Source organism: Polyodon spathula, chromosome 10 (genome assembly GCF_017654505.1).
Source record: "Polyodon spathula isolate WHYD16114869_AA chromosome 10, ASM1765450v1, whole genome shotgun sequence".
NCBI classification, from domain to species: Eukaryota; Metazoa; Chordata; class Actinopteri; order Acipenseriformes; family Polyodontidae; genus Polyodon; species Polyodon spathula.
In genome coordinates, this window is record NC_054543.1 from 27,988,516 (window position 1) to 28,005,242 (window position 16,727).

Genomic DNA, 16,727 nt, shown 5'->3' on the forward strand with positions numbered 1-16,727 from the left:
AAAAAAACAGGATGCACAATCTCGATTATCATTTTAAATAAATTAATATTAAAACACTCATGGTCATTACCTCCCAAATTAATTGGAATCAAAGACTTCTAGTACCCAATGTTTCCGGTACATTTACAGAGCAAGGCAGTCAACACAGAGAATAGTACACAGATGAGGCAGAGCATGACATCAACTTATTTATTCAAGTTTATCCCGTTTCTACAGTGTCGATCATATTTCTGCATTATTAGTCTACAGAGAGCATTATACAAGTGTCTTATACAGCGTGTAAGTTCAACTGAATAGCACCTTGAGCTATTTTAGTTTTTATTTTTTCATTAACGAAATTCGAAAAACAGCACGTTATGTATGGACTGGCTAACTAAGCTCAAAACTAAAATAGGACTATAGTTGCCATGAATATGAAAGTGCTATGCTAGTCTTAAAAAGAATGAATTAAAAAAAAAAAAAAAAAACACACCATCTAAGATTTTTTTTTTCCCTGAAACGAATGAATGAAGCAACCCGCTCATATGATTCAAAGATAAATGAGTGAACCCACGTCGGGATCCTCAGTCCTCAAAGAAGTGTGAGGACTCCGAAGTTACCTGACCATTTCTGGTCTCGATGGTTTTGATGAACATAGCTGAGGGGTGCTGCTCTGGAGAGGTCCAGGCTTCGGGGCTGCACCAGGCCATCTACGTAAGCAGGGCACACAGGGGGTTTAGAAATCTGAGAGAAAAATTAAACAAGATATGTTTAGCAGGGTTTCCTTTTAGAAGCCTGAAGTTACACACAATGATTACTACACACTAAAATATAAGTAGTATTCACAATACACAATGTTATTCAATAGAGGAGTCTAATGTTAAAATGAGACTGTAGTAAATGTAAATGCTTTAGAAGTGGACTGATTAACTGCATTAATCTGTGCTTATAATGTTGCTTGGCACTAGTTTTGAGCTGTAATGCAAGCTGTTCAGTTTATTTTAAGAGATGAAGTGTTAAACAATTTGAATCAATTGTGTAGTATTGTTAGCATTGTTATTATTACAAAATATGTCTACATATCCAAAATCAAGCTTTTACTCTGCATTACTGACACCTCACAGAGTGGTGTTGTTCAATGCATGTTTTTGTACAGTAACAGTTTAACTAGAATTAATACAGGGATGCATGCTGTATATAAAATGGTGAAGTCACATTTAGTATTCTTACAGTCTCATGTATTACAACTTTTACAGACTTGTCATTCACTTTTTTAATAGTTTTTAATTTAATAGTGTTAAAAAGAGTACTTGCCAAGGCTTTAAATCTATTTAATTATTTCTTATTTTTGCTAGTATTTTTTACTTCAATTTGCAATATGTACGTATTTCATATCCTGAATTAATGTAGAAAACTAAATAAATGGAGGACTGTGACAGGGTGGCTGGGTGGACAGTGACTCGGAGACAGTTAAACTGCATTTAAAAACAGCTCACAAAGCAAAATAAAGGCTGTAACAAAACAATCACGTACCACAAAAAAAGAACAAACAAAAGAACCCTCACCCAAGCAGTGCTAGCCCGGTGAGGTGTTCAAACAAACATTTCAGGAGCATATGTCTCTCTCCCAGACTCTCTCTCCAAATTGAGTTTGTTAGCTCCCTTAAATACCATGTGGTTAGGGTTGATTGAGAACTAATAATTCAATCAACACCTGGCTACATTCTGCACATGTATTTGGCAAGGATAGGAATTAACCCTATCTCTGCCAACCACCACCACGAGCATACTCAAAACAAGCAGGGCTGGAATCTTAATTTCAGGCCCTGCCATATCTAACACACACTGTTTCATAGTTACACTTTATTTATACATTTACATGTGCAGGGCTTTTAGCACAATAACACCAGGTCAATATGAGGCTGAAAAAAAAGATGAAATCGTGAATTACATAGACCGGGATGCTACTTTGGTCTTTATTTTGTATTTTTATACAATAGAAAAAAAAAAAAAGTAATTGCAGGCTAGAATTTGAGTGAATGGCATTCATACTGTCTTCTTGGTACTGCCTTATCTCCCAGAAGCCACTGCAAGCAACAAGTAACTGCTCTGTCTGCTGTGAATCACAAGGGTATGTGGCTCTCTCATGATTGCAGCTACCAAGAAATGATGCAGGTAAAGCATGGGGCAAGTTGAAAACAGTTCCTCACATGAAGACAAATAATTCAGAAGAACAATTATGAATGTACCTAGCTGGTCAATAGCACTGAGTTGAGAGTCCTGGCGGGGCCCTTCTCGCTGGTGGGTTCCCAGTCTAAATCCATAACAAAAAAGGTGTATCAGCAACAGACTGTAAACAGTGAATTACCACAGCATGGACAACAGCATATCAAAATACATGCTCATATAGACGCTCAATAAAATAATGTCCATGCAAATGGGTAAGTGGTTCTGTAGAGCTATGTAAAAATTGAATTGTGAACAACATACTTACAAGCTCGTTTATATATACAAACACAAGAACTTGGCTTTTTCCTCACCAAGTTTAGATATTTTTTGTCACCAAATGAAATGTATTAGCCTGATGTGCCACCTAGCCCGCCTTTCTTCACCATATTATGTACCTGCTCTCCTCCCCTTCTAGGAGCTTCCTGTAGGTGGCGATCTCAATGTCCAAGGCCAGCTTGAGGTTCATGAGGTCCTGGTATTCGCGCACCTGCTTGGCCATGGCTTGCTTGGCACTCTTCAGGGCTGCCTCCAGCTCACTCACACGGTTCTTGGCATCTGACACTGCAAGCTGTCCCCGCTCCTCCGCCTCTCCAATGGCCATCTCAAGATTGGCTCGCTGGCAGACAGACACAAACAGGGTTGTTAAGAAAGTTTACACTTTTCCAGGGTTTAGGGCCACCATGGGGAGGAAGCAAGGTCTGAAGCGTTTAAAATTGTTGTTGAGGAATAAATTACCATCCTGTTTCATTACCACCTAAAAACAGTCAAGGGAAGGTGCGGTAAAACTGAAAGCCTGTTTTTAATAAATGAAATAAGGTTTGGTATTCATAAAACCTTTTTGTGTCTGTTTTTAACAGACCTGGGATAAATACAGCTATAAATAAGGTTTGCGAAAAGTAACTATTATTTGAAAATAATTAAATACAGATTGCAGAAAGTAATTATTATTTGAAAATATTTAAATATGAGTAATTGAAATACATTGAAATAATTTAAACTCCTCATAAATATGTAACTAACATACTGCAGCCTAATTATTATCCTGCATTCTAAGCAGGTTAAGCCGTGTTCTTGTTAACCACTCAGTTATCTATTTTGGAAACTGCTCTATTTTGATTAAATTTAATTAGATCAATTCATTGAAATAGTTGAATATTTTATTTCAATGGGTAAATATCTGAAAACAATGTCGTGGAATACTTCTATGGAATGGTAATATCTTAAAACAGGGGGGGTGAAATATCTTTACATATACATATACATACATACACACACACACATATATATATATATATATATATAATACAATTGAATATATACGGTGATACCAATATATATATATATAAATTATATATATATATTATAATTTATATAACTTACATATTATTTTAATATTTTCAAATAGTATTTGTTTTCTGCAAAACAAATTTAATATTTTCAAATTTAAAAACAAAATTGATTTATTCAAGCAAAAATATTTCAATATTTCAATTTGAAATAGTTGGTGTTTACAAACAAAATATCAAATACAACTATATTTGTCCCAGGTAATTTTTTTTAAAGAGGTTTTTACCTTTAAACACTCTTAACAGGTCTAACTATGACAAACTTGTTAAAGACGTCCTAATCCATCTGGTTTTAAAAGCGTTTTTACATATTAAAAAAGGTGGTTGGTTACTGTCCCTTTAAAAGTTCTTGGTGAAATGGTCAACTGAAAAGGTGTTGTATTGTTTAATCTAAATAACACCATCCAATTTGGTAAAGAAAATTTGCTGTAGGCTTGTGTTGTGAATGCTAAAACTACTTTGCAGAAACAAAAAAAGTGGACAATAAATATATGTTAAAGTGAAGTGCATAGAAGTCTTCTTGAAAAAAACTACAGTAACCAACAGTGTAAGACTGAAACTGCTTGACAGCGACTGACAGTTACTATTAACAAAGTACTCTGTGTAAAGTGGCTTCCCAGGAACAAGCAGTGCTTCCCAGTTCTTTTTCCAGGCAGGTGGGTTTGAAGTGGTGTTGGGGGTATTTTCAGGGTGTGGGTGTAGACAGCTCTTTCACACTCACTTGATTCTTCAAGCCCTCAGTCTCAGAGTTGAGTCTCTGGATGAGACGAATCATTTCTGCAATCTCGTTCTTCACTTCCTTCAAGTCCTGGTTGTACTTCCCAGCCTCGGCTGCCATGTTATCCACCTGGAGACAATGAAGGAAATGCCAGTTTACCAAATGACCAAAATCTGTAAAACAGACTTGAGATGGATAGTATGTGAGAATGTTCCAAGTGTATAGCTACCATGTAGAGCAAAAATAATTGAATCAGCACATAAAATGTAATAATATTTCCATTTTCGTGGGATAATTATCACATTTTAATGTAATCATTCTCGTGTAAATAGAAAATAGCATAACTACACTGTAAAAAAAATGAAATTACACCATAACGTAATTATCTTGTGAAAACAGTAATTATATATAATGTTTTTCCTTCTTTATGCAAGTCAAGGTTGTTATATTAGTAGAAAATACTAGTAGAGGCTACATATGCAACATATCTAAGAATTTTGCACACAGTGTGTCCGTGTGTGTATATATATATATATATATATATATAAAATATATATATAGATATATATATTAGATAATTTTATAATATTTTGCTGTACATGGCAGCTATACGCTTCTGTACTATTGCACTTGACCTCTCTGACATTGCTGACCTTGTTTTTGTACCACTGCTCAGCTTCGTCTCGGCCTCGCGCTGCGATCCCCTCATACTGGGCCTTCACCTCCTCCACGATTTGCTTCATATCCAGACCACGGTTGTTGTCCATCTCCACGGTAACCGCTGTGTTGTTAATCTGAGACTTCAGCTCGCGGATTTCCTAAACCAACACCGGAGGACCAACACATTCAGCATTTCAAATATCATGATTTAATTAATGACTCACTGATGTGGTTAGTCCAAGATTTTACTCTATTTTACTGTTTTCAGTGTCTCTTTTTATGTGTCCCTCTTTTTAATGAAAATAGTACACTAAGTAAAGGTTCATTATGAATAGAAAAGCATATAGTCGGATTTTGTGACAATCATTAAAAGTAAAGCAGTATACAACAGATTTTTAACAGGGCGACCACACAAAACTCAGGCCTGCACTGTTGATGCTATTCCATCATACAGACATTGTATAACACTATATCATGAACTACAGTCCTACAACACTATATCACGAGCTACAATCCTACAACACTGTATCATGAAACTTCAATCCAGGCAAATATATATAATATATATTATATATATATATATATATATATATATATATATATATATATATATATATATATATATATATAATGGGGATTGAGTTTATTCTTAATACAAGGCTGGTAAAGCGCAACTGACATGTATCTGGGTAACGGTTAACTGAGTGCTGACTATAGTGTTGTAGGATTGTAGTTTATGATTATTGTATGTTGTCATGATATTTTATTAGGATTGTACTGCATTAATAAGTGTTATCTGGATTGTAGTTTCATGATACAGTGTTATAAGGATTGTATGGTCATGATATAGTGTTTAGGATTGTAGTTCCTGATACAGTGTTATAAGGATTGTTAAGTTCAGATACAGTGTGTAAGATTGCATAAGGTTTAGGATTGCCAAATCCCCCCAGTACATCTGTCGTCAGCATTAACACAGTGCTTCCAACAGTTGTCACCTGTACAAAAATACAGTCCAAACAAACAAACGGATACAAGCTAGGGTATGTACTTCTGTGTATGTATTTTTTTTTGTTTTTTTCATGATATTTGTTATAGTGCATTGTCATTTGCAATGAACTGTGACATTAGTGTTATCAAGGATTGTAGTCTGCAATTTTGATACTGAATACTACTGTTTTATTTCTGGAAACTTGTTTTTTTTTATCTTTTGGTTTTGCTAAATTGCACTGACTTTTATGTTTTACACAGTTCTGTGCATGAATAACATTTATATTTCATTTTGCTGGTATAGTGCTGTACCAATAAAACCAATACAATACATCTAAATGGACGTGTACTTATTTTAAAAGTCCTTTTCAGCTATGAATTTTTTATATTGTTGTGGCAGGCTGGCGAGTGGATAGAGGCCCAGAGACAGACTGCAATTCAAAAAATATAACTATTTTATTATAAATAAACAAAAATAAAGTGCACAATTGTAGTTCATGATATAGTGTTATAGGATTGTAGTTCATGACCATAGTGTTATAGGATTGTAGTTCATGATAGCAGAGTGTTATAGGATTGCTAGTTGATCGTTAATCAACCTAATCATCTATCAACCCCAGCCACCTGAACATAATAAACCCAGGCAGGTAGGGGAAGTTAACCCCATCCCTGCCAGTGTTATAGGCCAGAGCTTTGCTCTGCCACACACCTCCCCCCATGTACAAAGTACACTGGCCGCAATCGGCCAACTCCCCTCTTTCCCCCCCCCCCACCCTCCTCCCCCGAGTCACAGTATTCCTTGGTGGGCTGTGATTTGTAGTCATCGATGGTGGGCGGGTTGGTTGTCGGAGCCCCCAGCCTTCTATGAGGTTAGGGGGCCCCGAATCTCCAATGTTAGCACTATACGGCCCCGTCGTAACTCTGGTGGGAGAGGTCTGCGAATCGGCCCGCTCCCTATAGGTTGTGGGAGGACGGCGGCCCGGCTCCCTCTGGTGGCGGAGGCGGCGGCCCCGGCTCCCTCTGGTGGCCGAGGCGGCGGCGGCCCGGCTCCCTCTGGTGGCGGAGTGGCCGGGCGGCGTCGCGGCTCCTCTGGTTGCGGGGATGGGCGGCGGGGCCCGGCGTCAGGCGACTCGCCGCCCGGTCTCCTCTCGTTGGCGGGAGGCGGACCCCTCCGTCTCGGGCCTCTATGGCACAGGCTCGACTCACGCCCTTCCTCGGGCTATGAGGTTGACGTGGCTCCTCCTCCCTCTCGGTTCTGCTGGAGCGTTGACGGTGTGCTAGTCTGCTCGTGCTAGGTTCTGAGACAGTGGCTCCTCCCTCTCGGGCTCAGTTCTCTGGCTCTGGGACTGGCTCTGGGAGCGGCGGCTGGCTCCTCCCTCTCGGGCTCTGGGAGCGGCGACGGATCCTCCTCCCTCTCGGGCTCTGAGAGCGGCAGCGGCGGCTCCTCCCTCTCGGGCTCTGAGAGCGGCGAGCGACGGCAGCTCCTCCTCCCTCTCTGGCTCTGGGAGCGACGGCGGATTCTCCTCCCTCTCTGGCTCTGGGAGCGACGGCAGCTCCTCCTCCCTCTCTGGCTCTGGGAGCGACGGCAGATCCTCCTCCCTCTCTTGCTCTGGGAGCGACGGCAGATCCTCCTCCCTCTCTGGCTCTGGGAGCGAGTGCAGATCCTCCTCCCTCTCTGGCAGATCCTCCTCCCTCTCTGGCTCTGGGAGCGACGGCAGATCCTCCTCCCTCTCTGGCTCTGGCTCCTCCTCTTCCGTCTCTGGCTCTGGGAGCGACGGCAGCTTCTCCTCCATCTCTGGCTCTGGGAGCGACATCAGATCCTCCTCCCTCTCTCTCTCTGAGAGCGACTGCTGATCCTCCTCCCTCTCTGGCTCTGGGAACGACGGCGGCTCCTCCTCCCTCTCTGGTTCTGGGAGCGACGGCAGCTCCTCACCCCTCTCTGGCTCTGGGAGCGACGGCAGCCCCCCACCCCTCTCTGGCTCTGGGAACGGCAGCAGCTCCTCACCCCTCTCTGGCTCTCGGGACGAGGCGGCTCCTCCTCCCTCTCTGGCTCTGGGGAAGGCGGCTCACCTCTCTCGCCCCTCTCGGGAAGGCCACACGGGCAACCTCTTACGTGAGGGGATGGCCGGTGGCTGTCACCGCCCCCCCTCTCTGGCTCTGGGAGCGACGGCAGCTCCTCCTCCCTCTCTGGCTCTGGGAGCGACGGCAGCTCCTCACCCCTCTCTGGCTCTGGGAGGACGGCAGCTCCTCGCCCCTCTCTGGCTCTTGGGAAGGCGGCTCACCCCTCTCTTGCTCTGGGACCGGTGGCTCACCCCTCTTTATTGGAGTGACTGGGGCATCTCCCATGTCTACCGCCAGGTAATTAACCACCATGAGGGCAACCTCTGGGAAGGAGGCCGGGTGGTGCTGTTCCTCCCACTGTTCCCACCTCTCCCCATCTCGACGCCACAGCGTGTTGATAACTATGGGGAGATCGTGGACGAGGTCTGCCTCAGGGTGCATCAACCAGTCCCAGATCTCCTGGGACGGTGGTGAAGGTGGTGGTGCTGGAGGTAGTGGGGTGGCCCCTGATTGAAAACTGCACCTCTTCCTGGGCCTGGTTGTAGGGGCATCCTGCCCAGTTGTGGCCGTCCTCCTCACACCGGCCACACCAGTTTGCCGGTGGCACATCTGGGCAGGACCGCCAACGATGGTCCTCCTTCCCACACCAGGAACACCAGGGGAAGAGGCTGGCCGGGTCCTCCAGTGGTGGCTGCAGCAGCTTACATTTCTTCAGCTATGCTTGTCCTGCCTTTTCCACTGTCTGCTCTTTTTTCCCATTTTTTTTTTTTTTTCTCAAAAAAAAAAAAAAAATAAATACTGCTCTGAGCCTCTAGGTGGCGCTATCCCACTTCTGACACCAAATGTGGCAGGCTGGTGAGTGGATAGAGGCCCAGAGACAGACTGCAATTCAAAAAAATAACTATTTTATTATAAATAAACAAAAATAAAGTGCACAAGGGCAAAATAACAGATACTCAAACACAAATAAAGCAAAAACAAAAACTCACAAAAATAAAGTTTCCAGGCTGGGCAATGCCTTCACTGGATTTAGAAAATTCAAAAACCACAAAACAAACACCAACCTGCTTCCTCAGCTCCCTCTCTCCAAATGAGAAGCAGAGGCCTCCTTTTATATCAGGTGGCTGGGCGCTGATTGATCGTTAATCAACCTAATCAACTAATCAACCCCAGCCACCTGAACATAATAAACCCAGGCAGGTAGGGGAAGTTAACCCCATCCCTGCCAATTTAAAGGGCAGAGCTTTGCTCTGCCACAATTGTATTTTTTTTTTTTGGTGTTCTCTGAAGAACAGGACAAAATGAAATAATCAAATCTGAGTCACATGCGTTTAACCGTCACCGAATTCTAAATTTTATAGGCTCGGATGTGAGTGCTGACTGTATATTATGAACTACAATCCTATAACACTATATGATGAACTACAATCCTATAAGACTATATGATGAACTACAATCCTATAACACTATATGATGAACTACAATCCTATAAGACTATATGATGAACTACAATCCTATAACACTATATGATGAACTACAATCCTATAAACACTATATGATGAACTACAATCCTATAACACTATATGATGAACTACAATCCTATAAGACTATATGATGAACTACAATCCTATAAGACTATATGATGAACTACAATCCTATAAGACTATATGATGAACTACAATCCTATAAGACTATATGATGAACTACAATCCTATAAGACTATATGATGAACTACAATCCTATAACACTATATGATGAACTACAATCCTATAAGACTATATGATGAACTACAATCCTATAAGACTACATCATGAAATACAATCCAGGAATTTGAACAGGCAACAAATCAGCTGACACCATACCTCATCATAGAGCTGTTTCAGGAAATCCAGCTCATCCATCAGGCTCTCCACAGTATTCTCCAGCTCCACCTTCTGGAGGTAGCCATCATCTACATCCTGAAAGACACAGGCAATATAGTTTCATTGTACATCAATGAGATAGGATAAAAGAAACAATACAAAAATACAACTGCTCCAATTCAGATTCACTAGTCTGATAAAATAAGAGCTTCATCAAGCGAATGTTTTTTACAAATTGAGTTATGATCAAGAGGCCTCCTGCTGCAGTTTCCTATTTTGAGACAGATCTATTACAGTGATGCATGATCCTGCAATAGTTTAATAGGTGAAGTCTGAAAAAGCCTAGTAACATCTAAACCACTAGGAACATAGAAATAGACCATTAGATTCTCGCCTATTAACTTAGATCCTCTTAGTAGTGGCACATGAAGGGATGAGGAAGGGAGGAGCCTTTTGTCGGGAAAAACGGCCTTTTGTCGTTCCCAGACTTTGAATTTGTTCCTTTGAAGACATAGCCAAACCCTAAAACCACAGTAAATTTGCAGGGTCATTTTGCAGTTCTCATGCTTTTCCTATGGTTATATAGTATACATTTATGACACACTTTGTTTATTACAAACTACTTATTACACAGTTTACGACTGAGAGTTTGAATGAATTAAATTTATTTCCCAGACGCTCACTGCCCTTGTGCATGTGGTGTTCCCATACGAGCAGGTGGCTGCACTGTACTGGAATTTAATGCAATAGGATGGAAAGCTCCTTACCTTCTTGCTGAGCACAAACTCATTCTCTAACTGAGTGCGCCTGTTGATCTCATCCTCAAACCTGTACATTTAAAAGGTAAATAAGTCTGTTGTAGTCTTATAGAGAAGAAGCAAACACTTGTATTAAACGTCAGTATCTTCCTAAACAAGCAACTAACAATTGTAAAACGACAATGATTACTACTAGTGCAATAAACAAACAACACATACTATTGATTGATGTAAAGTGTCTGTTAAAACCAGACAAGCTGACAAACATCTGTGTTATCCATGGAAAGCCTCTTCTAACAATGTTTAATGGAAACATTAAGGGCTGACTTTGCAAGGTCACTTGGGACTTCACCGCGCCTTTGTCACTCTTATACTGCAGTTACCAAAGTGAAACATGGCTTTGACAATGCTTTACCCCACATATCTGTGTGTTACCATGACCTGTTTTGACTCGATGTTTGGCTAGGTTTGCTTTACTCAAATTGTAAACCCTACTGCATTTAAACAAGCCAATCCCTCTGACCCACAGAGCGCACCCACTTGTTTTTGTTGTCCTCCACCAGTGCCTGAGTGCGAGCCAGCTCCTTCTCCAGTTTGTCCCTGTCATTGCGTAGCCTGTCTCTCTGGCTCATCAGGTTGTTGGCAAATGTGGCCACGACTTGGTCGATGTTGGACTTGTAGTTGCCCTTCTCCAACATGATCTTCAGTCTGGTCTCCAGAGCCTTGTTCTGCTGCTCCAGGTGACGCACCTGAGGGAAACAAAGCAACTCAGCAACTCTCTTTACCTGGTCACCAGACATTGATTTGGAAAGGTATGGAGCTATTTGGAAAGGACGTGTCACAAAGCCAGCTGAGATAGACAATAACAACTTCATTATAGTAAGGGTAGCATGGAATAGTTTACCAGTGGAGAAGAACGATGACAGTCGACCTCAGACACTGGTAATCGACTAATCGCACATCACGTGATAGTGAAGTAATTGCAAAGCCTGCATTTTCAGAAGGACGGAAGTGCAGTTGCATTTGCAATCAATTAACATTGTTTTTAAAAGCAGTTTTATAATAAAGAACAAAAACAGTATGTTCACAAAAAGAGCACCAGACATTATCAAATACACAATTTATAAATATATATTTGTAAAGATTAATCGACCTATTCGACTGTTTTTACCTCAACTCTTTGTTTAATTAGTAGTCGTTCTAATGTTAATGAATCGATGTAGTTATTGAACGGAATATGTGTAAACAAGGCCTTTTTTTTTGGCCCACGACTGACTTGAAAATATGTGTATTGATTGTTCTGGCATATTAGGCAATAAGCAATTTCTTACGGGGGCAGGGGCACTACAAGACAGGAATATTAATTGAGTACCTGGAGGGTGATAATTATTTGGGCAATATTAGGAGTAAAATAGGTTTCTAGAAGAGCCGATTGTGTCCCTGTACAATTATGCGTAGGACAGGTGTACTTTACTTCACTGAATGTATGGTATTAATGTTGGGTGGAATTTCATTTCTAGTATTGTATTTCAAACCTGGCTTGCCAGCCTGGCTTTACATTATTTATACAGGAAACATGGCATAAGTTTGAGATAAGATGACACACTTGATTCTTTATGTAGAATTGCAATATATATTATGCTCTGTGCATTCTATTGTAAGTCTCTTAAGCTAGGGCTATTTGTAAACTTAAATACAGTTGGCTACATCAACATGGCTCAAATAAATTCCAGTAGCGCACAAGGTTGATCATTGATGTCTATTTAGTTCTGGAAGCAAAAATGTTGTTCATTTTTCCTAATTATATATTTTTTGAGCTGATAACATTTTACAGGAAAACAATTAAGATAATAACCTTCTGAAATATGGGGCTCAAAGTATAATAACTGTTTCTGAAGCAAAACCTCCCACAATAATAACACCGTGTAACAATTTTTATTTTTGTAAATCTCGAAAAACTACTCATTTCTAAATCTTTTGTAGTCATTTTTGTATTACTTTAGTATAAATACATGTTAATTTGGATTCATATGTTGTTTTTTTTTCTGACTTTATGTGAACAAAAAGACACACATTTGCCCGTTTTCCCATTGGAAATGGTGATATTTTGAAATATCACTGTCCTGGTCACAAAAGCAAAGTTTGTGGGGAATAATAGCCATTTTCTATACTTTTGAGGCATAAGCAATTTGGAAATAACACTTACTACCCAGGAACAAAAATTGTGTTACATAGTGTAATCACTGTGGCCACATTGTCAAGTAGGGCACACCTGTCTGGAAATTAGGGCCCCTTTGAATGAGGAAATCCTAGTTTGGGTGGGCTGCACTGCACAGCACTGTAAATAACAATTATAGAATGTGGCAGACCATGACACCTTCAACAAACAGGGGCCACCCCTGTACCATTCACACAAAACCTACAGTAATATGAAATATTCCTAGTGTAAATAATTAACAGCAGTAAATGTTACAGTTGGTAATTTTGCAGTTTTCTTATGAGTTTCCCCATGGTTATACTATGCATTTACCACAGTTAACCATAGTTGGCTATGCTTTTTTTTTTTTTAAATATGCTTCACTATACTTCTCTGGGCTTTACAATACTTACCTATGCTTTATTAACCATGATAAACATTTGTAAGAGCCAGACAAACTTCTCTCTCTGTCCACGAGATGGCGCTGCAAGACCACAAACCATGCAGATTCTAAGGTGTGGCAGGCGTAGTGCGGATTTTCCCCTTTTTAATAAACACTGGCATTTCATGAAAATGTTAGAATCTGTTTTCTTTTGTTGTTTCTTGATGAGAAAGAGCAGAGCAGTTTATAATGTTGTTGTACAAAGTAGGAAATGCATGCCTTTGGATATAAACACGTTCTTCTCTGTTGGAATCAAATAACCCGATTGAGACAGTCAAGGTAAACAATCCCACAGTCAGCACATTCTGCAGGCTCCATCTCTACAAAGTGAGATGTTATTATGCAACTATACGTTTCCTTAAGGGAAGATGGGAGCGGCCAAGCCCTTGGACTTAGTTTGTTGTTAATCAGACAGTCAAATTTTAGGCAAATCCTTGTTATCTTTGTATATCTGACTGGCATGTATACCTATTTTACCCTACAACTATCACAGGGTAAAAGATGCAATATGCAGCACACACATCTGTGTAACCGTACTGTATCTCTTATAAGTGAATACTCTGTTATGCTAACAGAATACTAGAATACATTATAAACGATCCTCACACTCACGGAGTTCGTTGCCCCATTAAGACCAGACCCAGGACACGGAAAAGGATTTTGAAGCGCTGACGCGCACTTTTAATAAACACCAATCAAATAAATTAAACAAAACAAACAAATACCGAGCTCCTTCTTTGGAACACTAACTAAACATAAACAGGAACCTAACTATCACGCAGGACGGAAAAACCGTTTACCTGCCACAAACATTCAAAAACACACCCTCACACAATACCTCGCTACGACTGCTCACTCACACAGTCGGGCTCTTCTCTTAGCAGCCTCGAACAGACTGGCTGCCTCTCTTAAATACCCTGCACCTGTCTCCAATTTATGACCAGGTGCAGAGGATTAACTAAATCATTAAAACAATTACACAATTAAACCCCATAACACCCAAATGTGCATTCTCACAAGGTTTTTAGCAGGGAAGGATTTTAACCCCCTCCCTGGTACCTTACAACATAAACAAGATGTGTCTCTCAGTTAGTTTCAGTTACGATATTCAAGACAATAGAGGGTATTATGGTAGAGGTATTTAATTATTGTAATTATTGAGACCAAAATTACAGACAACAACATTCTACAAAAAGAAATAAAACCAAGTACAATACATGTGACAGAAGACAGATTAATCGTTGACCACCAATAACACAATAGTTAATGGTCCCTGTTGAGAGAACAGGGATGAGCGAGGCGTGAAATAACACAAGCCTGCACTTCTCTCCAACTCCGCAAGATGGTGCTGTAAGAACCCATACCTTGCAGATTATATCGTGAGATCCTCAAATGGGAAACTCTAAGAAGTTGTTTAAAATGAATGTACTTCCTACAAAACCTTTTTTAGCCACTTCAATTTACAAAATGTATGACTGACATGAGCACATTTGTGGCCTCAGGGGCCAAATAGGATAATTGTGATGCAGAGAGTAAAAACAGAATCAAATCTGCTGATGTTCCTCGAAGTGCTTTAACACAATGGGTGGTTGATGGCTGATTGTTCCAGCTGTGCGCTACCAATTCACATAACCCTAAAACTGTTCAAACAGTATTTGCGCTTTCAAGTAATCCCACTCTAATGTTGCAGTTTTGTGCAACTACAATAGGTGTCCTAAAATACCCCAGATTGAATGACAGGTAGAGCAGGTGTGCACGTAGCATTTGAATACCTTTCCCATAGACAAACAAGTATTTGATAACATCACAGTACCGAGGAAGTAATAGTGATAACAAGGATGAGTTTGAAGTGCAAGAACAACATATACAACACCTTCTTTGTGAAGTCAGAGCTGTATGGCTTTTTGACTTTTTTGCAATAGACACAGTATTAAAAAGGCTCTATGAATACGTTAACTATAGTAGCAACGTTGATAGTATAAATATTTAAGAGTGTTGGTTTATCGTGGGGTCACTGCGTTTAATATGTACACTGATGGATGGATGGATAGATAGATAGATAGATAGATAGATAGATAGATAGATAGATAGATAGATAGATAGATAGATAGATAGATAGATAGATAGATAGAGCTTTTTGCTTGACTTGCCTTATTAATGAAATCTGCAAATTTGTTGTTCAGTCCTTTTATCTCCTCCTTCTCCTGGGTTTTAATCTGGTGGAAACGGGGGTCTATTTCGGTGTTAGGGGGGTTGGAGAGCAGGATACCAGCAGAGGAGACTGGGGTAGACCACGAAGCACTGATTCCAGACGGTCTAGTCCTGATGCCTGGGAAGTTTGCGCTGTTGACTCGGGAAACACTCGTTTTGTTGCATGGAGAACTATAGGAACGGCTGCTGAAGGTCCTGGCACCAGAGTTTCTATTGTAGGCCATTTTGTGTCAGTCTGTGTGCTAGAGCAAAGACATACGCATCTACTGAAAGGATTCTGACAAAAGTGTGACTGTACCGTAGTGGCTGAAGACACCTGGTTATTTAAAGTCTTTTCAGCCACCCCTCCCATGAATTATTCATATTATCCTTCCCACAGATCCCCTCCCATAATACTCTCCAGTCGTGAGACTTCGTTGGCGGGGCTCCACCACGCCTGTTACAAGAAATTTAGCCAGGACGGTCTTCCTCCCCTTTGATGAAATATTGATCAGTACACTTTAAACGATTGGATACAAGTTCCGGCTTATATGGAATGTGTTATAGGATGTGTTTATTAAATTGCTTATACTGCATATGTTTATGGTATAAATATATATCAACATAACTTGAACATATTCTTCTGTCTTATGATTGAGAAAGATACAAATATGTGCGTGCGTGCGTGTATGTATAGTATAGCATACTATTATATGTATGTATGTATGTATAGTATAGTATAGTATAGTATAGTATTATATGTATGTATGTATGTATGTATAGTATTGTATAATCTTTAACATCATCATTAGTAACGCAGAGTGGTTTACCCTGGAACATGCTTTATGTTTTGTTTTGATTAACCTGTGTAACAAACTAATTCAAGACTGTAGTATTTTCCGAATTTACAGTATATTTGAATATGATTAAATGTTTGAAAGGCAACTTTAAACATGCGTTCTGACTGATTGAATACCCTTTCAATACATGGGTGGCAGCTCCTTGATTTTCTGAAGCCAGATGGTTTAACCGATAAAAAGGGGAGTTTGATTCTTATTCCTGGTATTTTTATTTTTTTTTTTATTTGTATTTTTATCTTTTGATAATCTATCCTTTTAGGTTTGCTTTTAATTTATTTATTTTTTTTTTTTTTTAAGATTTCCTTATGAATTGCTTATAAAAAGCGCTATCTAGGCGTGTACTTTTGCAATTTACACCATTCCTTCCTCCCTTGAGTTCGGCACTTTACAGGTCTATCAATCAAATATTACTACTACTACGACTACTACTACTACTACT

The 16,727-nt window shown here is 40.1% G+C and overlaps 1 protein-coding gene across 2 annotated transcripts; it reads right to left on the reverse strand.

The window, feature by feature from the left end:
* Window positions 1-182: 182 nt before the first annotated feature.
* Window positions 183-15,730, reverse strand: LOC121322052 (keratin, type II cytoskeletal 8-like). Of its 2 annotated transcripts, none has more exons than XM_041261520.1 (9): window positions 15,389-15,730; window positions 11,140-11,348; window positions 10,609-10,669; window positions 9,842-9,937; window positions 4,925-5,089; window positions 4,275-4,400; window positions 2,603-2,823; window positions 2,228-2,292; window positions 183-723 (listed from the first exon to the last, which is right to left on the reverse strand). In XM_041261520.1, exons 1-9 carry the CDS (start codon window positions 15,671-15,673, stop codon window positions 716-718), a joined length of 1,236 nt encoding a protein of 411 aa, XP_041117454.1. In that variant the 5' UTR covers window positions 15,674-15,730; the 3' UTR covers window positions 183-715. The 2 variants fall into 2 exon arrangements, with proteins under 2 accessions (XP_041117454.1, XP_041117455.1); XM_041261521.1 differs by lacking the exon at window positions 15,389-15,730 and adding an exon at window positions 13,210-13,807.
* Window positions 15,731-16,727: the final 997 nt, after the last annotated feature.